This window comes from Lepidochelys kempii, chromosome 3, assembly GCF_965140265.1.
Source record: "Lepidochelys kempii isolate rLepKem1 chromosome 3, rLepKem1.hap2, whole genome shotgun sequence".
Taxonomy (NCBI): domain Eukaryota; kingdom Metazoa; phylum Chordata; order Testudines; family Cheloniidae; genus Lepidochelys; species Lepidochelys kempii.
In genome coordinates this window covers 105,432,806-105,455,963 of record NC_133258.1, presented here as the reverse complement: position 1 = coordinate 105,455,963, position 23,158 = coordinate 105,432,806, and the positions used below count along the sequence as shown (strand labels likewise).

General features: G+C 40.6%; 1 protein-coding gene across 7 annotated transcripts in view; it reads right to left on the bottom strand.

The window, feature by feature from the left end:
* The window catches only part of ARFGEF3 (ARFGEF family member 3), a 124,598-nt gene that overhangs the window by 45,178 nt on the left and 56,262 nt on the right, over positions 1-23,158 (bottom strand). For 3 of the 7 annotated variants that reach the window (XM_073337434.1, XM_073337436.1, XM_073337440.1), the window contains 9 exons: positions 22,313-22,435; positions 20,716-20,758; positions 18,433-18,511; positions 13,381-13,485; positions 10,327-10,651; positions 6,724-6,836; positions 4,957-5,867; positions 1,742-1,825; positions 567-733 (listed from right to left, as the gene is read on the bottom strand). In XM_073337434.1, the coding sequence (XP_073193535.1) occupies positions 567-733; positions 1,742-1,825; positions 4,957-5,867; positions 6,724-6,836; positions 10,327-10,651; positions 13,381-13,485; positions 18,433-18,511; positions 20,716-20,758; positions 22,313-22,435 (1,950 nt within the window). The remainder of the gene's footprint in view (positions 1-566; positions 734-1,741; positions 1,826-4,956; positions 5,868-6,723; positions 6,837-10,326; positions 10,652-13,380; positions 13,486-18,432; positions 18,512-20,715; positions 20,759-22,312; positions 22,436-23,158) is intronic. The other 4 variants (XM_073337435.1, XM_073337437.1, XM_073337438.1 and 1 more) reach the window with 4 other exon arrangements.

Genomic DNA, 23,158 nt, shown 5'->3' with positions numbered 1-23,158 from the left:
CATGGGCCAACTAAGCCCTTACTGAGGCAGGGCCCATTCCTGAAGTCCTTACTCAGGCCAAACTCCCAGTGACACACAAGGCCAAGTTCAGGCCTGGTGCAAGGGATGCACCCCTTAGAGACTTCAGTGGACATTCTGTAAGGATGAATTATAGTAATTGATAAAAAAACATATGGGAAATACTAATAATGTTCAACGATTAGTTTTGATAGTCACTGGAATCGAAATACTCTGACATTACTGTTAAGGACAGTTTCCCCCCTTCTGCCCCAAATTATGTCAACTAGAGCTAGGTTAATTTATTTTGGCCCAATAGTTTATTCATCAAAAAAATGCATTTGGGGTGTGTGTAACAAAAATGATTTGCAAATTTAGGTCAAATGTAGTGAATAGTTTATAGTAGCTTCATGATTTGAAAGTATCGGGTTAGTTTCTCTGCCTACTCTAAAATGGTTGAGAGGAAATGAACGTATTTCAGCTGCTCCAAATAAAATAAATACTGCATCATCAGCCACTCACAGGACTTTTTACTTCTCACCATGGTTTGTTCTATATTCCTCACTCACCAGCAACACAGGTGCTTGGGCAGGTTTCTTCCTGTAGTAGTCAGAGTTGGATAACTTCAGGTTGAGGAGAAGTGTGTAGTGTGAGACCATGTAGATACTGTCTGCATTCATCAGAGTCTGGAAGCTGAAATTGGGGTTCCCCTCAAATCCTGGTGAGAACATCATATCTAATGAAAAGGCAGAGTGAGCCCTCACACTTCAAATAGATTTTGCTCTGGAACAATCGTAACCTAATTCTAGTAAAAGACAGGCCTTTCAGTAGTAACGAATATATATTATATGTGTCTATCGTGAACATTTAATATAATCAATATTTTTCTCCATTCCCATCTCGCGTTTGATCCTGAATGGTGCTGAAGACTCTGATTCTAGACCAGCAAAGTCCTTAAGCATGTGTTTAATTTTAACCATATGACTAGTCCAAGACTTCAAAAGGTCATCTGACATGTTTAACGTTAAGCACATGATTAAATGGTTTGTGGAATCAGGAGCAAAGTGCTCAGCACCTTGCAGAATCAAGCCCCGTAACATCATCCACTCTTTGACCTAAAGTTAGAATTACAGGGAGAAATATTTGGTGCTAACCTCAAATTGTCAGCAAATGCTGGACAGCTCATGTAAGTAGCACAAAGAACTGCTTTTCAGTCGTGCAAAACATTCCCAACTCCACTTGACTTCAACAGAAGCTATGACTGCTCAGTACCTCTGAAAATCAGGTGTATTTAATGGCACGATCCCTTCTTCTCTGGCAGATATTAGACAGAACTATACATGTTCTTCCGGGTGAGTTAGTTGACTTATTGGTAGGAAAACATAAGTCAAGTAACTGGAATATTTATCTGAATCCTTGTTTTTGTTTTTAAACTATACATGGCCACAGTATTTTAGGGCCTTCACCTCTGTTGTTAAACTCCACTTATAGAATATTAATTGATTGATTGAGGGATAATGATCATCCTAGAGGAGTATATGATATGAAACAAGAAACAACTTCTGAGGTTGGTTAAATGTTTCAGCAAAGTTGAGTCATTTGATAACTACCCAGTGGTTTATTGCGAGAATACTCCTCCCACCATAAAGATCATGCCTGATTTTAGACAAGATTAAAAAAAAAATTCAATAAACCATAACATTAAAAAAAACACACACAGAAAAAAAAATAATGATTTTCTTGCCTCGTGAGGGTTTGAAAGTTCTGTGCTGCTGCTTCCTTGGACTTTCCATTGACGTCACTTTGGGGGCGTGGATAAGGTGAATAACTGTTTGAGGGCGGATTTAGAAAGTGAATAATTGTTCATGGGTGGGTCTAAAAAATGAATAACTGTCTAAGGGAGTGGTGTGTGTGGAAAAGGAGTGATGGGACTGGACATGTATTGTGTCCACAAAGATTTCCATATTACTTGTGAGGGGGAGATTGTTTGATATTCCTGTGGTCACACCTGGCAGAAATCTTTATCTTGTCTTGTAATAGTCCCCTGTTTGGCAAAACACTTCACTATGCGCTTAACTTTAAGTCTATGAGTAGTCCCAGTGATTGCAATGGAACTACCCATGTGTTTAAAGTTAAGCGTGTGTTTAAGTGCTTTGGTGGATTGAGACTATGATAATAAAACTTGCAGCTACAATATATCGATTTGCTACTGAAGGTCAGCTTATAAAAGATACATAGATACATGAAAGAAGAATAAGGCATTGAAGAGATATTTTAAAGAAAATATGGACAATTATCTTAGCACAAAATTTTGCATATAAAATGCACACAAAATTGCACACCAAACCGATGTGCACAGTAACTGCAATTAAAAGTGCAATAATTTGCAAAATTGCAAATGAAAATGGCTAAGCATGCATGCAAATTAGGTATGCATTTGTGTGCCCAAAGTGTTTGAAAATCTGGCCCCCAGAGTTACTGATTCCTCTACAACATGGGAAAGTGGCAATTCCCTCACATACATTTAATGGACTGAGCAGATGCTCAGCCTCAAAAAGGAAACTAGCAGCTAATGTGTACGCCTGCATTCATGAACTATTTGCAAGGCATAAACACCATAAAACGCTGCCACTAACAGAATATGATAGATGACTGCTAACCATCCTGCTTGACACTGTTCCCTCTAAGCTGTGCGCGTGAGTGCGTGCACACAAATCCTAAACCCCGAGCACACGGCGAAACACCGGGCACACAGAAATCTGCACAGATGAAATTTTTTGCGCATATGGCTTCTCAAAAATTAGAGGGAACATTGCTGCTTGATTATCCAAACAAGGTCTCCTTTGATACAATTAACTCCTTGGTACCGTTCTGAAAATAGCTGTGTCTGCGTTTAAGGAATATTGGTTACTAATTTTAAATTATAAAAAGAGCTTCACCCATAACAAACTAACGCGTTATCTGGATGTGGACAACAATTCATTTAATTGTGTAGACAGGTCACAGAAGTCATACCACACAGATTTAATATTTTGCTTAAATCAAGATTGTGTGATGAGAGCTTTTTGCTAATCAAGTATTAAATTATACTGTATAAACAAGCACCCAACTTAGTACTATTAGTTTTTGTTGTTGCTGTTTTGATCCAGCAACAAATAGGGAAAGATTTTTCTGGGGGGAAAAAAAGATTAAAATTGCAATCATAAGATTTCCCAATGACATATTTCTGACTCTTACCTTTCTTGTATCTCTCTACCTGGCTGACTTTACATCTTTTTTTTTCAAATCTCATCTGAAAACACACCAGTACTACCTTCTCTATACCTCACAAATTCATGCTCTCAGCTGTTTTTCAATTCTATAATTGTATAAGTATTTTGGGACATAGCTGGTATGAAAGACACTATTATAAATAATACTGTATTGCATTGTTCCAGTGCAAAATAAAAAATATGAATGAAACAAAGCAGGTAGGATGGGGGTTCTCTGTGTAGAAACACTGATTTACTGAAAATTCACAAGTTAGCTTGTTAACATCCACACTTAATGGATTTAACTGTATGCAACTGTAGCTATCGGTCAGATCTTTTGCTTAGTAACGGGGTTCTTTACGGAAGCTAAGCTTTCCACCTGTGTCCTTCACAAAGAAAACAGCAACAGATCTTTTAAACACTGAATCATCAACTGAGACTTGCACACAGATGTTGGGAGGACACAACAACTTTCCTTGCTAATATGCAACCATGGAGCCATGAAAATATTAGGATACTTCTTCCCACATAAAAAACACTTGGGAGCTTTTTATGACTTGTTGAGTGGGTTTTGTTTTTTTTTTTAATTTGGCCAAATCAGACTAGAAATAAGGTGATTTTTTTTTTTTTAACAGTGAGAGTAATTAACCACCATGATAGCTTAGCTATGGGTGTGGTGGATTCTCCATGACTTGCAGTCTAAGTCAAGACCAGATATCTTTCTAAAAAAGAGATTCTATAGCTCAAACAGAAAGTATGGGCTTGATGCAGAAATTATTGGGTGAGGTTCTTTGGGCTAAGGATATATAATGCATCATTTCTGAGTTTGCGTGTGCAAGAGAGACTGACTGACTGAATGAATAAATAAATGAATGAAAAAGAGGACCAAGGGTAAAGGTCGTTGTGGTGAAATCAGTTAAGAAACAGAGAAATATATATTTTAATGAACATTTGTATGTTGGCTCATTGTCAGGATAAAGAAATCTCTTTACAAATAGATAATATTTATACTAGCCTAAAGTATATTTTCAACAGAAACTCAGCCTTCGCTTGGTCATCTTTTGTTTAATTTGCAAAGATCAAACTCCCAAAGATCCTCACCCTGAAAAGTTAAGTGTAACTATCTGACCTCTTCTAAAGCCCATGCCCTTGACTATTTTGCACTTGCTGTGGGATGAGAGTCTGTTTAGGTGACATATTGAGTAGTAATTGGAACAGATGCCCTTTTTAAAATTCACTACTGTGAGACCTTTGGTTTCTTCTTTGTGAGGTTTTGAATTGTTAATACTAATGCAGGTGCATTGCAAGCTATATTTAATCAGTTTTTAAAACAGGAGATGGGTTCATGCCCCTTTTATCCCTATTCAAAACTCTCCTTACTCAGAAGAGGTTGTTTTACCCCACTCTGCTCTTTTGATGTACAGTACAATATAACAGGAAACTTAGCTACCACATCAACGTTTACCTCCTCCCTTTATTGATTTAGGACCCATCTATTAAAAATCAATGGAAAGACTCCCACTGACTTCATTAAATTTTGGATAATTTTGTTTCACTCCAAAGAAAAATAGTTTGTTTAAAGGAACATTTATATGCTTGGTACACCATCAGCCTGCCTATTCTAGAAGTGTTTTATGATTGCTTATTAGAAGAGAGTCTCTTCAAACATACTGCATGTTGATTGCATAGTAAATATCTGCTTTCAAACCTGAGCAGAAGGTCGATGAAAAATTCTGGAGCGCTGAATCCACCTCCTCTATACTATGGAGTGTTATAAGCCGAGGAAGAAGGGCTTCAAGGGACTGTACAAACAGCTGGGCACTGTGCTGGTCTGCTTCTTGGTTCTTCAATAATTTCAAAGAGAGAGCAGCAGTACGCAAGGACCTATGACCTGGACAGTCCCTTGGGGTCTGCTCTTCGTCAGCCAGGGAACAGTTATCAGACCCTATATCGGAGACATCTGACCTCCCAGAGTCTTTCTCTGCTGCCATGGAATATTGATCACACGAGTCAAATTCAGTCCTTGAAATATCTTGGTCATCAACGCTGAAGTTACTTTCACTATATCTGGATCCATAGGACCGTGTCCTGCAATCAACCGACAGGAAATTAGTTATATCTGGATAAACAATGGTGTGACTCCTTTGAACCACATCTGGCTGCTCTGTTGTTTCCAACTCTGGCTCTTTACACTCAATCTCTTTAAAGTCTTGGCCAGCTGGAGACTGCAGAGAGTTTTTTTGATCTTCAGGATTATCCTCCGGAGTAGTCTGCCCCATATCTCCCTCCAAAGTGGTTTGACCAGTATCTGTGGTAACACTAATGCTAATGTCAGGACTCTTCTCATTTCTCGATTCCCAGGAGGTACGTTCCGATGACAGGATGCGCCTTTGCCACCTAAAGTCAGCATCGTTGATCTCCATGGAGTCTCGGCTTGTCTCAGCCCCATCCCTCAATTCTTCCAGGCGTCGGAGTAGCAGGTGGACCTGTTCCTCATTAAGGCCTTTCCCTTGGCTTAGTTCATCTAATGCTCCGAGCAGGGCACAGACACAAGAAATGGAGGCATAACATGCTTCAATACCACCTTTTATGCAAGCTTCAGTCATCCCATCCATGATACTATAATTTCAAAATAAAAAAATAAATGAAGTTTATTCTAGTTGATTAACCAGATTCCCAGAATAAACTGATATTGCTAACATACATAATGAATTTTCATAATAAGCAGAAAAATAGGACAGTGGAATAGTCCTGCTCAAGACTGTTCATGGCAAATCACCACTTTGATGTTCCTTTAAAGGTGACCTTGAATTTAAAAATATATAAATAAATACTAAAAAGTTAATATCCCCAAATAATGAACTTCAATTTTAAAATGGCAAATCAAGAGATCTAAAACTAAAATTATGTAAAGTGAATCTCTATTTTTAAAAGCACCCATACAAAACGATACCTTCTAACACAACAGATCTGCTCTTCTTGTGTATTCAGAGCTACAATGGCCTGTTGTAGGCCCTGATCCTGCAACACTTATGTATGTGCTTAACTTTAATTTTGTGAGCAGCCCCATTAACATCTAATGGAACTACTCATGCTTAAAGTTAAGCATGTGCATTTTTTTTTCAGGGTCAGGACCTAATGGCCAGATTTTCAAAGGGATTTAGGTGGATTTAGGATTTTAGTGGAGTTAGGTCCTAACGTGCTTTGGTGTTTTAAAAAATTCCACTAGGTGACTATCTGTATCTTTAGTTACATAAACACCTTTGGAAATCTGGTCCTACGAAACTAATTTTTACTACATTTTATTCCTCCTCCATTTTCACAGCTCTGTTCCTCCCTAGTTAGAAATGCTAGTGAAGTTTACATGGTTCTCATTTGTGTACGTTCATGGTAGGGTGGTTTTTCAGTAGCTACTCAACTGTCGCAAGTGTGTACACCTAAAAGAGAAGATGCTAAAGAAGGAAATAAAGCATACAGTTTGAGAAGATCCAGATGGGACTTCCTTTTCGAGATTGATCTCTTTCTGGATTCTGATTCAGAGGAGCAGGGTCCTGCCAAATCACGGAGCCGTTGTGGACTACCTAGTATCTAAAAGAAAAGAAAATCCAAGTTACCCAAGGGTTATCTAAACAGTATGCTGCTCAAATAAATGAGTCTTTGTTCTATAGAGTAATCCGGATCAAGGAGGAGCTGAGCTATTAATGCTGTCAAAGGACGGGTCACATCAAAGAAAAATATATCTTATTTCATTTATTAAGGCTACATTTCTTTCTCTCTTTTCTTTTTAAACAAAGAGGAAGACATGGGGAAACTGCATACATTCAACTATGAATCAAATACAGAATGCTTTACAATGCTTTAAAAATACTGACATTTCACATTTCATTTTGTACTTTTGTATAGACAAAAAGTAAATGCAGAGAAACTGCATAGGAGACAATTCAAAGATTAATCATAAAGCAAACATCTTTGACAGTATAACAGATTGAGGATCCTGCACAGGGAGCGCAAGATTTGGGGGGTTGGGGGGTACGGGAGGAGATCTTCTGCCGAGTCACCTAGTTGTTAGGTGCTAGGATCTTCCATAAAAAAGCAGAATTTCTGCTGATTCATAGTGGTAGCTGGTGGCTCTTGTTAACTCCAATCAGGAGATAAAAGTGGAGGTAGTGTGCCTCTCTGGGGAGAGGGAACAAGAGGATGGGACACGTGTCAGACCTGAAGAACCCTGTTACAGGTTGACTGGGCCCTTTAAGGAGATTTGGTCCATTACCTAGGGTGGGGCTGGTAAAGAAAATCTGCCTAGGAAAGGGAGCTAATGAACACTTGGGGAGGTGATTGACCTAATTTGGTACATCTGGAGAGGGTGTGGTAGGCTGACAGAGGAAGTTAAAACAGGGAGTTGAGGGTAGTCAAGGAGAGATGGTCCTAGGGAGGAGAAGTAGCTGTCTAGAGCCAGAAATAAGGGGATTTTGGAAAGCCACAGGGATGGATTAGTTCCTGGGAAGGAGCAACACTCAAGGGTGGTGGCCCTGTGAGTCAGTGTCCTGAGAATAGAATGAAGGAACAAGAGGAACAGGAAGGAAGACTGAAGTCATAAGGCCGCAGGGGTGAGAGAGTTTATGATATTCTTTGTTTGTCATCCTTCGGTGTAGAGACCGTGACTGAAGAGACATGCCTCTACCCCTCCAAGAGGGGCGGAATATGATTGAGTGGAGAATTTGTGAGTTATAATCAATAATGGGCATTATTTGGGCTTCTAGGGAACCCGGTCAGAGGGCCATCCGAAAGGCCACAAGGAGGTGTTTGGGAATGGTGAGCCTGTTATAAAATCTTAACAATAATTCAAAGCCCCAGGAAAAGCTTAGGTTGAGGTTTACATTTTGTTATTTAAATCACAAAGAAAGGCAAACACACAGAACGGCAATGAGTTGAAGACTAACCTAGTGACTGTGTATGTTCTGTTTAGAAAGACTTCACTCCTACACAACCTGTTTTTTGTGTGCTTAAGCTATAAAGGTGCCCTCAGGGTGAAATGTATTATATTGTTTTTAACTATAATGTAGGTAGAGACTGTTGTTATGCAACAGGTGAAGGAGACTGTAAAGTAAAGAGCAAAGTGCAATTCCAGCAAAGGTGCTCCATGGAGTTAAACAACAGCTCAAAGAAGCTCCATGGAAGTTTTTTGATTCTTGGTGGCTCTCCCAGTTATTAGGAAGAGACAGGTAATAGTAATGCGGGATTCGATCATTAGAAATACAGATAGCTGGGTTTATGATGATCAGGAGAATGGCATGGTGAATTGCGTGCTGGATGCGATGGTTGTGGGTCTCTTGAGACATCTAGACAGGCTTATGTGCAGTATTGGGGAGGAGCCAGAGGTTGTGGTACACATAGGTACAAATGACATAGGGAAAGGTAGGAGAGACGTCCTGGAGCCCAAATTGAGGCTGCTAGGTAAGAGATTGATGTCCAGGACTGCCATGGTAGCATTCTCTGAAACGCTTCCTGTTCCATCCACTGGGCCAGTTAGACAGGCAGAACTGCAGGGTCTCAACGCATGGATGAGACGATGGTGTATGGAGGAGGGGTTTAGGTTTATTAGGAACTGGGGAACCTTTATGGGAAAGGAGGAGTCTATCCAGGAAGGATGGGCTCCACGTCAACCAAAATGGAACTAGATTACTGGCATGTAAAATTAAAACGGTCATAGAGAAGTTTTTAAGCTAAGGGCTAGGGAAAACTGCCAGGTGTGGAGGAGTACATGATCCAGACAGAGACATCTCTTAAGGGAAGATCTATTAACGGGGATTCTCTAGAAAAGAGAAGAGGATAGAAGTTGATAAAGAAGAGAACAGTCAAATGAAAAAGAGTACCATTCAGTTATATCACAAAATGGCAGCTAAATAGTGACAAATGTTATAAGTGCTTGTATACAAATGCTAAAAGTCTAAATACTAAGATGGGTGAACTTAAGTGCCTGGTATTAAATGAGGATATTGATATAGTAGGCATCACAATAACTTGGTGGAATAATGATAATCAATGGGACACAGTAATACCACGGTACAAAGTATATAGGAATGACAGAGTAGGTCATGCTGGTGGGGGAGTGGCACTATATGTGAAAGAAAACATAGAATCAAGTACAGTAAAAATCTTAAATTAATCAAACTGTATCATATAATCTCTATGGATAGTACTTCTATGATTGAATAATAAGGATATAGCAGTAGAAATATACTACCGACCACCCGACCAGGATGGTGAAAATGCTCTGGGAGATGAGAGAGGATACAAAAATAGAAAGTACAATAATAATGGGGGATTTCAACCATCCTCATATTGACTGGGTATGTGTCACGTCAGGAGAAGATGCAGATATAAAATGTCTAGACTCTGTAAATGATTGCTTCTTGGAGCAGCTAGTCCTGGAACCCCCAAGGGGAGAGCACTCAGTTAGATGGACCATTGGTCTGACCCAGAATGGCCATTCTTATGTTCCTGTTCTAGTGTCTATGGTCCTGAGATGCTTTCCAGAGTGGTTAGAGAAATGACTGGAGTTGGCATAGCTCTGCAAGAAGCTGATAGCTACCTCGTAGCTTTCCTATTGCACCTCAAAAACCTGGCACTGAATCAAAAGATATATCCATCTTGGCTTTCTGAATATTACAGTGCCAGGCTGACTGCCTCTTTTTAGCAAGAGAAGAGAGTGGAAAAAGATGCCAGAGAACTTGGGAACAGAATCATTTTACTTGCTATCACCCAGCAGGGCTGTCATGCTTCAGTCATAAGACCTGCTCCCAACAGAGTAATACAGCACAAAAAATTCCAGTGTTGCCAAGGCAGCTGGTAGGATTTGAGGCAAATATGATCAGAAAGGAGTATTAAGTGTTGGTCAGCCTAAATACATTTGGCAAAGTAGCCTTGACGGTAACAGCTCTGATCAGAGAGGATTATTTTTATGTCCACATGGCTCTCTCATATACTGGACGTCTACACACTCCTCACTATAATTTAACAATTAGCAAGTGTTTACTTCCACTGCACTTTGTTTGAATTCATGTCTCAATTTTCTTACCTCTTTCATGATCTTGATGGCCTCCACTCGGTGCTGGGGTGGGGGATACAGTAGCATACGGTGATAGAGTGACTGGAGCACAGGTTTCATGGATTCTACTGACCCAACCAATCGAACCAGTTCTGCTGCAATGTAATATATGGTCCGAGCAACAGGGCCACTGAGGGCGGGTGCTGTGGAGGAGCAACCTGACCCTCGGCCATGATCAGCGACCCCTGAGGAGGGTGAATCGGCCTCGAGACAGATGCTACTGTGGGCAGAGGTGATTGTTTTGTCATGGATTGGATTTCCCAGGATAACTACAAGGGCTGGACACAATTGCTTCCTGGGGAAAGAGAAAAAGGAACAGGTGGAAATAGGAAAAATAAAATCTCCCAGAAACAACTTTACAATAGCCTACAACCCTTTTCAACCCCTACACCTCAACTCTCCTGTATCTCTGGAGCTGTTTTGCATGCAGGTTTTGTTGTTTTTTCAGGGACCACATGACAACGAAAGCTAGGGACATACAGACTTTGTAAAGGAGTTTTGAAATCCATCACACTTTACTCACAGACAAAACCTGCATGCGAAACCCTCTCTGCGTCCTCACCACTCTGAGCCCTTTGGGTTTTGGTCAGTCCTCTCATGGTCTGATCTCCCACTGAAACAGCTGTTAAAAGAGCCTTTCTTTGATAAAATTCTAGCCCCCCCTCCATCAGGTGACTCTCCTCTGTGGCTCCAAATCCCACATCAGGTGATCCATTATTTGGTTACGAGAGAGAGCCTCTATCCAGCCCCAGCCACCTTAAGGGCACATGGGATCCAGGGAGAACTCGTCCAGGATTATAAAGACTTGGTAAAGACTTTTAGCCCAGTGCCAGCCAAGGCTGGATTCAAACCAGTGACCCAGAACGAAAGCGACTGTATGTATCCCATTGCCATTCAAGTCCCTTCTAATGACTGTTTTTAAATAATCACAGAGAATTAATAGCTTAAAGCAACATATTTATGCTACTTTCTTAAATCTCTGATCCAAACCTATTACACAATATAGATACAGCACACAATGGGAAGGGCCATTTGACGCTACTTGATGTAATTAGGTGCGAGACTGCCACACCGTAAGCATGTATCATATTTTTCAGCACCAGATATGGTATATTTTTCTGAGACACACTGGTTATTCCCATCCCCAGCCTCTCTCGAAGGACTCACTTCTTTGCAATCCATCACAGCCATCGTACTAAAAGTGTTGCCTTCTAGCCCTCAGTACCAGGTGCACATAAATACTGCACATATCTGTAATGGGGAGGATTATCTACCCTCTACTGTCTTCTTTCTCTAGCTGACTGTTTTCAGAGTAGCAGCCGTGTTAGTCTGTATCTGCAAAAAGAACAGGAATACTTGTGGCACCTTAGAGACTAACAAATTAAGAAGCTCTACACTCTTGCTGTCCAATCTTTTCAGCCTGAGGGCCAAAAGGAGTAAAGGAGCAGAAACCACAAGCAAGCCCCCAGCTGGGGATTCCCCTAGGGTGAGAAAGTCCCCTATGGGCATAGAGCTAGTACAGCTGACTCCTGTGCCTCTCTCTCTTCACCGTCTGGCACAGAGGGCATGTCGGGGGTGCAGAGGACATGCACTCTGGCTATTCCCAGCTGGCACATGGTCCCTGATGGACCATACAGCAGCCGGGACAAGTTAGCGTAGTCATCAGCCGGCTTTAACCTGTGACAGGACTGGGGCAGAGAATCAGGAAGCTGTAACCAGTTGTAGGTTCTCAGCTCCTTCTCCCCTCTCCTGGGTTTGTATGTGTGCATGCGTGTGCTAGGCGCTCTCTTAGGCTTGTACAGCACCAGGAAAGCTCCCACCCTGCTCATGGCAGGGCTCCAGCACTCAAGTGAGCAGGCAATGGAGTAGCCAGAAGTACTCTGTCCTTCCAACCCTGTGATGCAGTAGGTGGTCCTCAGGGTAGCCGTTGAACATCTGCATTGGGGAAGCGACAGCTGCTATTTAGAACTTCCCTGGCTCTTGCCAGAGCCGTGCCTAGGGCTGCAGAAGAAGTGGTGGAAGGGAGCTGGAAAAGCCACGCCCCTACCTTTTCCCCACAGAGGTGGGTTTGATTCAAACACTTCTATTTAAAAATCACAGGGTGCAGTAAGCTCATGGAACACATTTTCAATTCACAAGCACATACACATTTGCTTCTCAACACGGTCATCCTCAAGGGAGATTCAGAGCCTGGCAGGCCACAGGTGGGACATGGCTGCGCTTCGCAGACTCTGGTAGACTTTGTGTTAATTACACTTTTCCCTTATTTCTAACACCATTCTTGGGAGCCAAACATCTAAATAGTATAGAGGGGCATTGCCCCAGTCGGAAAGTGGGGTAAGGGTTAGTTCAGCTGATCTGAGCAGGTGGCATACCGTATAGTAAAATAGTTAATGGCCTGAAATTGAAAAGAGGGGACCTTGCAGTAAGGCCCATCAGACAGGGGAATAACTTGATAAAATGGATCTCGGTGGTATCAACCTGGAGGCTTCAAGAATATACTAGACTTGGATTTTTAGGCCAGAAGGGACAATTAGGATCATCTAATCTGCCCTCCTGCATAGCACAGGTCAGTAACTCAGTTAGTGTTGCAAATGATTATTCCCTATTACATAAGTACCACTCCTGAGCCCAGTCGCTTCCGGTCGAATTTAAATAAAACTTGTATGTGGAGTGCAGAGTTCAATCCTGCACTGTTGCAAAAAGATACACAAAGTGATCAATGAATTCCTGTCAAGGCCTAAATAACTGGGATTCCATGATAATGATGAGATTTACTATAGGGTCTCCTATAGCTGGGACCCAGTGCTCAGCAACCTGTATTACCCAACAAAGTGTTAATGATGAGCTTTCCAGTGAGGGCTGGGCATGGCTTCTATAATGTCAAATCTGGTGCATGTGTGTGTGTGTGGGGGGGGGGTGTTATGTTTGCTCAGGTGGTCCCCAACCCCCCCCAAACATTTAATTGGTGGAAATCTAAACTCCAGTTCTCTTCATAGGAAGGTGCAAAACATGTGTACTCACCAAATAAGGTCAGTGAATCCTCTGTGATTGTGCATGCTGGGAGAGGAACTATTTAGCATTGAGAGAATACATTCCAGGTAGAGAAGCTGCAGTTGCTGATTTTCACTGACAAACAGAAACAAAGAATGTTCAAAAACAATGAAAACAAATATTTTTAAGACTTTATCATCATCATTATTATTATTCTGTTTGGAGAACTGCATTAGTTCACCTGCATGTTATTCTGTAATTTATAGCAGTGTTATTTTGCATCTGCCTGAAAATGGTATGGATTTCAAATGTGTGATCCTCTTTAGCATCCCATTTGCTTTGCACTTAATGACATTCAGTAAAAGCAGGCAGTAGAGAAAACAACAGGTTGATTAGCTCGTCCCATTTCACGACGAGGAAATGAGGAATAAAAGTCCTCTTAAAAAAAAAAAGAAAAGAAAAAGTAGACAGAAGACAGATGCCATTATCTAAATTTGACTTAATACAGAAGAAGACGGGATTTTTGCACAAATGAATAGAAACCTCTTCAAACCCCAATAGAGTTGTTACAGTCTCTTTATGCAACCTGAGAACACTCAGCAGCTGCCTAACATTCTTATTATTACACAGATATTTTATCATTCTCTGCTTCTCCCCCTCTTCACTCGTTTTTGCTGTCATCCTTTTCTGTTCTTCTGATGACAGAAATCATGGCAAAGAACGCAAAATAAGGAAAGCTAGACTTTGGCGTCAGTGTGATTTTTGGGGTCAATGTGACTTTTGGGGATCTAGTTCTCAACTTCTCAAACTGTGGGTCAGGACCACAAAGTGGGTCACAACCCCATTTTAATGGAGTCACCACAGCTGGCGTTAGACTTGCTAGGGCCCAGAGCTGAAGCCCGAACCCCATCGTCCGGGGCTGGCTTCAGCTTCAGTCCTGGGCAGCAGGGCTTGGGCACAGGCTTAGGCTTCAGCCCTGGGCAGCGGGGCTTGGGCTACAGGCCCTCCTCCGCCCAGGGCTGAAGTCCTTGGGCTTTGGCTCTGGCTCCCCCCTGCCCTGGGCAGCGGGGCTCGGGCTTCAGCTTTGGTCCCCACCGGGGCGGAGGGGCTCAGGCTTCATTCCCCCCTCATGGAGTCCTGTAGTAACTTTTGTTGTCAGAAGGGGGTTGCGATTCAATGAAGTTTGAGAACTCCTGGTTAGTCAGCTACAATCTTAATACCAAGATGAGTCCCAAGAAAAGTATATGGAAGGATCTGTGGACACCACAAACAGAATATGTTCTTATGCATATTTTGAGAATTAACTGCAAGGTACAAACAATAGGTAGGTTTAAAGTTGCTTCACCATGTAAAGAATTTTTTCCCATTAGGATTAACATTCTGTTTTTCACTCAGCAAGTCAGGGAGCTTTCCATTCCTTTTGGAGTATTGTTTTTGATAAGGTGAGGGCTATGAAACCATATTTTCTGAGGTACAAACAAAAAGTAGGCAAAGCTATAGAGACTGGACTCCTCTTGATCCATCATCTTTGCTTCTTCCTGGTTCTTTTGATGAATATATTTTGTGTGGCTTGCCAAATGAATTATCCTTAAGTAGAAAAGATATGTCTTTCATATGTCTGTTGGCCAACAATTTGAAGCTTGAGGGTGTAAAACTAGATACCTAAATCCATATTATGGATGGTTTGAAAATGATGGCCTACTTTCTTTGCAAGTGTTTCATAAAGATATGGACTGCCATATAAGAAATGGATCATTCCCACATTACTTCATATGAGAGTCATATAAATCCAATATATACAGAACATGTTACTTATGGCATTCATGGATTTTTGATCCACATAGATACCCTTGCCTCTGAATTCTTTCCAAGGTCTATTTATTACAAAAACATCTCCCCACCAGGATGAAGTTGATCTGCAGTAAGCAAATAGCCTGTATTGCTGTATACCTCAGTGATGCTCATCTGCTAATAACCCTGCTAGAGCAGGTTTAATTGTTTCAGGGCCCCGGGAACCATAATGACTAGAATGCATCTCCCTTAACCCCTCTTTCATCACCTCCGCCTCACCTCCCTCAGAAGCAAATACCAATATGCTTGAAATTAAGAGCAATGTTTTAAAGTAATCATCAGGCTAGGAGATTAGAGCAGACAGTTTAATAACCCAAAGCCTCACCTTAGTGACCCAAAGGCTGCACAGGGTGAATCTCTCTGACAGGTTGTTTCTGAGGAGAAACCACCATTGGCTGAAAGGAAGAACAGCTTTCTACTCCCAGCCTCCCACATAATTACTTCAGTAAGTTTTTTTAATAAGCCAGCTGCATTTGTTTTCCTCCAGAACTAATTAGAATCCTTCATTATGTTTCTCTGTTAATTAAAAGACCCACTTAAGAAAATAGGTACAGAATTACCAGTTAGTGCTTCTGTGCTACCTGGATATATTACTGCAGTAAATCATGGTTCATTGACCATATTTTAGGTTCTATTAATCTCTTTAAGGCATATTGTAGACAAGCACAAAATCTGCTCTAATTCAGTGCAGTCTCCTGGGGAGCTGGAATTGCAGATAAAGGAAAGAAAGATCCTTTGTGAAGTTTATTTATTTTCAAGGCAACAGTTTTTAGGAGAGATCCTGTTAAGTAGTTTAGTTTTGGTATTACACCCCTAGTGATTTGAAATGGTTATATTTTTGTGGACAATGCCTATCAGATGACATTAATAAAAAATAATTAGCACACAGACAAAACTCCAGTTTGTTGCAGAGGGTGAAGTGCCTAGGACAACTGAAAACAACATTATTTTTGTGCACACAATTTTGCAAACCTAAACTATCGCCCCCTAAATGTGCATGCAGCCCCCCTCTTCAAGTGATTTCCAGAACATCCAGGGAAATTGTGTGTGTTTCCTACTGCTCACACTGATCAATGCCTCTTTGCTCATTAACAAACTTGTCCACTCCAATTTGTGCTTTAATTTTGTACCATGTAAAACAGCTTCTAACAGCTCCTTTTTCCTTTTCACTGAAGCCATAGTCTTTTGTAACCAAGCAGAAGTGCAGTAGCAAGAGAGAGCTTAGTTTTAATGATATGGAGGCAGTGTTGTTAATTAAAAATAACTTTTTCCCCTTCAAATTTTCACCAAGATTTTAGTTTGTCATAGTTATACCTCTGAAATAATTGCCCCAAATTGTTTATGCTACTTTTTCATTTTGATTAACTTATTTTCTTACAGTTTGGGTTTTTTTCCTGGTTGATTAATTAGTAGAATGTTAGCAGGGCTTGGCTTAAAATTCCACAGCTAGGATTTTTTCATTCAATTTATTTCAGAGTACTTGCAATTAGATTGTGGGCTATTCTGAGGCCACAAAATGTTGCTTTCTACAAACTATTCATATAATGGCACTGAAACGTGAAACTCTGGAATTTTGCATGTTTGGATACATAAACTGGTTGCTAGAGGAACCATGTTACCCACGTGCAGGTTTCCCTTCTTAGCCCAATCTCACGAAGAATTATACATGAGTTTAACTTTATATATTGTGGGTGAAATCCTAACTCTACTGAAGTCAACTGCAAGGCTCCCTCTCTCAGTGGGAGTACTCACAGTGTGTAAAGTTCAGCACATAAGTAAGTCTTTGTTGGATAAGGGCCTTAGGTTCTGATTTTGTAAGCAACTACAGGGCTGGCAGAACCTTGCATATGTGTGGATCCCACTGAAGTCAAAGGAATTTCGAAATGACAACATTTTCTGAAAAAATTCAGTCTACCCTATTCTTAAGTAAGGTTAATATTAGGAAATTAAGCCTGATCCTGCAAACCTGACTCCTGTAGGTAGTTGATACTCACCTACATAATCCCACTCGTGTCTATGGATTTACTTGCACAAGCCAGGTCTACTCATATGAGTAAGAACTGTAGGATCACATCCAGAGGGCTTTTCAGTTAATTCATAATGCATTAAATGAAAACTGGCTACATTTAGTCCTCAAGAAATGGTGCAGTGTGTGCACTTCTCCAGAGTCCTGGATAGCTCCAGAAGGGACTGTGTTTCCAGAGCTGTATGGCTCTGCGCCACTCTAAAAGCACGGCTATGTGTAATTCACAGAATCTGGCCTTATGACACTGATTCATTGTGTGACCTTGGGCAAGTCCCTTCTCTAGGTGCTTCAATTTCTTGGTGTAAAATAGGGATAATAATCGCCTTGGCAATCTGCTTTGAATTCTTTGATTGAAAGGTTGCAGGGAGGGTAAATCAATAATTATGTTTTTGATAGTTTATTCAGTCTCTGTTCCAACTAAGACATGCTCAGGAATTTGGAAAATAGTATTAGAGATATTAAAGAATCAGTGGGCCAGATCCTCAGTTTATGCAAATCAGCAAAGCTCCATTGACTTCTATTAAAAAAACACACTAATACAATAATAATGATGATAAATAAACCACTTAAACTTGAATATCATCTTTCATGACTTTAATGAAGCTGTGCATTTAAAACCACCTGAGAATCTGGATCAATATTCAGATGTATAACATCACGGTATTTTAATGCATTATTATCCTACACATGGTGGTTGTAGTCCAAAAGAAAACATACCATTTGCAAATGATTAGAGTTACCTGGATAAACTTGTCATTATATTCACAATATTTAGGTTACGGAATACCAGTAACACCTTCCAAGAGACTATTATTTTAGTCTTGCTATACTATTTGTCGTCTTTCTCCCTCTCTCTTCTGTGGATGTGTTCATTATACACAGCACAGCAAAAAAGCAAGCATTTTCCTGAAAGGTGTTGTTACTATATAGAATCTATCTACAATAAGGGTTGTTATCACTTACTGGAGTTTCTTTAAAGTAAAACTGTGTATGTGGGTGATAAATCAATTTCTCACCACAATTGTGGGCTAAATGAATATAACGTGTCAATCCAACAGAGGATGAGGTACCTCTGACAACTAACTTAGTGCAAGAATTGTTTGCCTTGTTATCCTAGAATGAGGACAGTACGATCCCTCATAAGTGACATTCCACAAGAAAATCTGCAGTAACAAATATGAATTATAGTTAAATAACCCACTTACTTTATGACAGCTTGAAGCTTCTCACAGAGCACAGTGAGGACAGACACAACATCGTCGCAAAGGGACTCTACTGTTGAACCTCCAAAAAGGACAAAGGTAAGTGGCATTATGTATGCTTAGCTTGCTTACCATCAACCACGCCTCCCCAGTCTTTCAGAGCTCACCCAACTTCCGTGACTTGGGTCTGTAGTTCTCAACTGTGGACCATGGGCTACCAGAATTCACAAGAAGAATGCTGTGGGGAAGGTAGTGGGACGGAAAGTGATTCTGCTACAGAATCTCTTTCTGAGCGAGTGACCCACAAAATGAAAAAGTAGCATCACTAACTTGGAGGAGAACACTAATTGCTTAAATCCATTTATGGAAGTTTGGGCCCATTCCTCCAACTCAGACAAGAAGAAAAACAGCAAGTGGCTCCAGTCCTCCTGCATGGCACCTGACTAGAGACAATTCATCAGGGTTATTAAAATCTTGGTGGCTTTTCCTATTGTTGGTCTCTGTGCTGCTCCTTCCAACCACCAGAAATCTATGTAACAACCAAGGCCCCAGTCCTGTACATGGAACTGTGTGGGCAGAACGTAATGCCTGTGTGGAGTCTCATTGGAGTCAGTGGGCTCCACATGGGGCACAAGGGTCCACCCCCACAGATCCAACTGTGGGATCAGGGCCTAATAATAAAGACTTTAGCGATCAGAGAATATAGTGGAGACAGGTGTTAGGATATAGATATTCAGGCCTGTCTGTAAAGGCCTATACTCTAAGAATTTAGGTGTATTCTAATCACTTGGCTAGTTATAGAGGTCTAAAAGAAAATCAAAATCACTGACTGCCAGCGTAAGGTCCTTCTCTTACTGTGACCGTCTGAGGCCCTGTTCTTAGGCTAAGGCCTTTGGCTAAGCAGCAGAGGCAGCCATAAGCTGGGAAGCGACCAGTCACATCCTCACATTCCAAACTAGTCACATTGAAATAAGGTGCTATTGGGCTGTTACGAATACAATCCTGTCCTGATAATGCCTATCGCCTCCAGAGAAAGGGAAGTGCCTAGAAGATGTAAAAGGAAACTTAGTTTGATAGCATCTTGTCTGGCAAGAACTCACTTATCAATAGCTGGGATGTGAAATCCTCACTTCTGTATTGTTTTGTCATTATAGTTCCCACTTTGCTATTGTTTGTCTGTATAATCTTTGTCTGGTTCTGTGATTGTTCCTGTAGGATGTATAATTAATTTTGCTGGGTGTAAACTAAGGTGGTGGGATATAATTGGTTACATAATCATGTTACAATATGTTAGGCTTGGTTAGGATTTTCAGTAAAATGATTGATTAAGGTATAGCTAAGCAGAACTCAAGTTTTACTATATAGTCTGCAGTCAATCAGGAAGGGGATGTGTGTGTGGGGGGAAATGGGAACAGGGAATGGGGGCGGGGAAATTGGAATCATGTTTAGCTAAGGGCAGGAATGGGAACAGGGCCACAGGTCAGGCTCTGTGGTGTCAGAGCTGGGAAGGGAGACAATAAGGAAGGAAACTGGAATCATGCTTGCTGGAAGTTCACCCCAACAAACATCGAATTGTTTGCACCTTTGGACTTCGGGTATTGTTGCTCTCTGTTCATACGAGAAGGACCAGGGAAGTAAGTGGATGAAGGAATTAGCCCCCTAACAACAGGGCCTAGGAAAAACCTTAGGAAACTAACTGATGCTGTGGCATGATGAAGGTGAAGCATATTAGCACTCCCCCTCTAGCAGAGCTATCTGTCAGGACCTGCAAAAATATTAAAATTATCCGCTAGTTATGTAACACGGCTGGCCCAATAAGTAAGAAATTGTGTGTCTGTCTCCAGACCCCTCCTAATCTCTGAAGAAAAAGTCCTTAGAACACTGTTCAAACTTTGGAAGGGAACCCACTTCACTTTAACCCTGCCCACAACACTGAATATAGTTGTGGAGTTAAGTTGCAGAGACAGCATATTGTAATAATTAGTTATTGCTTTCCTCTAGGGAACACCATTCACACGGTGCAGATGAAGGTATAATTAAAGGTGTTGTCAGCCAAGAAGATTTTGCAGACACTTCTCAGTTCTGAAAGTAACCAGAGCCCTTGTACAATGAGTGGGGTGATACCAATAAGGTGTGAGCAGTGGAAAATGAAAGGAGCAGCATGACTGCAGAAGATGTAAACACTATGGCAACCGGGTGTCTTGGCAACAGTAGGCAAATACAAGGAATAGTGAGAAAGAAAATCAGATTTTAAAGAGTCACTATAAAATAAAGTGGCACAGATACCTTGGCTCTTGAACTCTTGCATGGCTTCATGGTTTTCAGTTGTCTATTGAGGGAAAAGAAACATTGTAATTAGAATAGGTGGAAGAATAGTGCTGAAGGTATATGCAGCACTTTAAAGTACTCGGTTCCTAACCTTAAAAAGCCTTCGTGTGGGATTAAGGTCAGAAAAGCAAGTGTAAAGTCACAACTTCCTTGGGTGTCGGTCATACCTGTTTTTCTTACTTTACTAATTTTGAAGGAGAAATTTTCAAATGTGCCTAAGTCCCATTTTCAAAAGTGATTTAGACACCTAAGTCCCATTGAAAGCCATTGGGGCAGACCCCCAGGTACCTAAGTAACTTTTGAAAATGGGACTTATATCTTAAATCACCTTGGTGCTCTTGAAAATTTTATACTTTATCACGGTTAACACTACAGAGGCAATACAGCTAGAAATGCCCTCTTAGATAATCTAGTTCATTTCTCTGCCAGTGCAGGGCTGTTCCCTGTGGTACATACAGCACATGGAAGAAAAAGGTCAATTCTCTTGTCTCAACTGATGTATCATCAGAAAATTGTCAGGAACTAAGTGCAGTTTGCAGAATCTCCATTATAGTCAGGATGTAAAAGCGGAAGTAAATCAACTGTTTTCAGATCCAGATAGAATTTGCAGACCTGCCAGCTTGGAAAAAAAAAATCTTTTTACTTATAAATTGGGCACACTGTATTTGAAGAAAGGATAAGTATAAGTAACCCTATCATTACATTTTACAGTTATTGCTCAGATTAATGCTATACTTAAATTTTGGCTATTTAATTTTTAAAAAAGGATCTCCATTTTACTGAACCTAGCACAACTGCTTTAAGATTAAACCTCTGCACAACTGACAGCTGCAAAATCTGCTAACAAACCAAAACAAACACACAAAGGCAAATAATTTCTTCATTAATATGCAAGGCAGTGCTCATAAGTGCAAGAAGCCAAAGTCATTTCAAATTTGCCCAGAGGTGCTTATAATTCCATCTAGATAATACTTTGGAGTTTAATGCAAACAGCTCTTGTGGATTTTAATAACACAATAAAGGCAATAAAAATAAACCAGTTATTTTTTGCCAGTAAGCCAGCAGGTGAAGAAGCCCTCTGGCCCAAATCATTTAATTTGATATACATTTAAAAGGATTTGGCTTAAATTTTGTAATTAAAAAAAAAACCCAAATATATTTTCTGTAACTAAGAATTTATTTGGTACGGGCAACATTTAATATTTAAGAAAGTTTTGGCAAAAGAATTTCGACTGGACTTCACCAAGATAAACACACGAAATAAAAACAGAAAAAGGAAGCAAAGTCAAGACAATCTGACATCGGAATGAAGCCTTTCTGCAAATCAAAATGTAGAGCCTGTCTACTGGAAGAGAAGAGTTGTTTCTGTTGAAGGATTTGTTAGGCATTCGTACAGATGGAACCCCAAAAGGAGGCAGTTTTAAACAGGACTGATGCTGGAATGCTCAAACAACACCAGAAGGCATAGCACTCAGCCACAGAACACTGCATACAGAGACACAGAAAGGACACAGCCATGGAATACTGAACCATCTGTTGATGCCGGAAGGCTCACCGTATTCTCTTGCTTTTGCCGTAACTGTAAAGTCAAGTCACTCAACATTTGGCTGAGGGTTGCCCGCACAGCGGTGTTAATACTCCGCTGGTGACAGCTAGATACATATGTCTCAATGCAAACCTGGTGAGGAAACAAGATAGCAGCACATAGATATAAACAACAATTTAACTGTAGACCATCTCGGGAGGAAGCGAAGCTCTCTTCATGCAGAAAGTCAGCCAGATTTACTAGTGAATAGTGTTAGAAAATTTTTCAGCCATGCAAATAGCCAAAAACCAATATGGTTTAAAAGCAGCATGCAATTTGTCAGGTTTCTGAAGTATTGTGCATGTTGAGGTGGCAAGACAAAAATGGCAACCACTCCCCATCCTGTCAAACTATGATGCCCAGGCAGTGGCTTGTGCTGTGGATGTTGCTTTCAAATATTAGCCCTATTGTATAATTCCAGTGATGTATTCATGACATCAACAGGGACCAAATGAACCTTCAGGAACTGTTATTCTGGAATTCTGCCCCTAGTGGATAAGCAGCAGCATCCTCTCATATGAGACTCAAAAAGGTTTTTGTTGTTTCTTTTTAGATTATTTGCGTAAATTGTTATTTGTGTGGGTTTTTTGTATGAGTAATATGTTGGGGATTTTCAGACAGCTTCTGCTACTAGGATGCAACTAGGCATCTTGATTGTTCATTGTAAATCAGTTTTAATTTAGGTTTATTACAGTGTCCAATAGCCTTTTGGTGCCCATAAATGGAAAAAAATTGTATCTGTTTAGTTTTATTATAGTGAGAGTGACTGCTATAGTTCACATTGAATCAGAGTTTCCATTCTAACTACATTTTCAG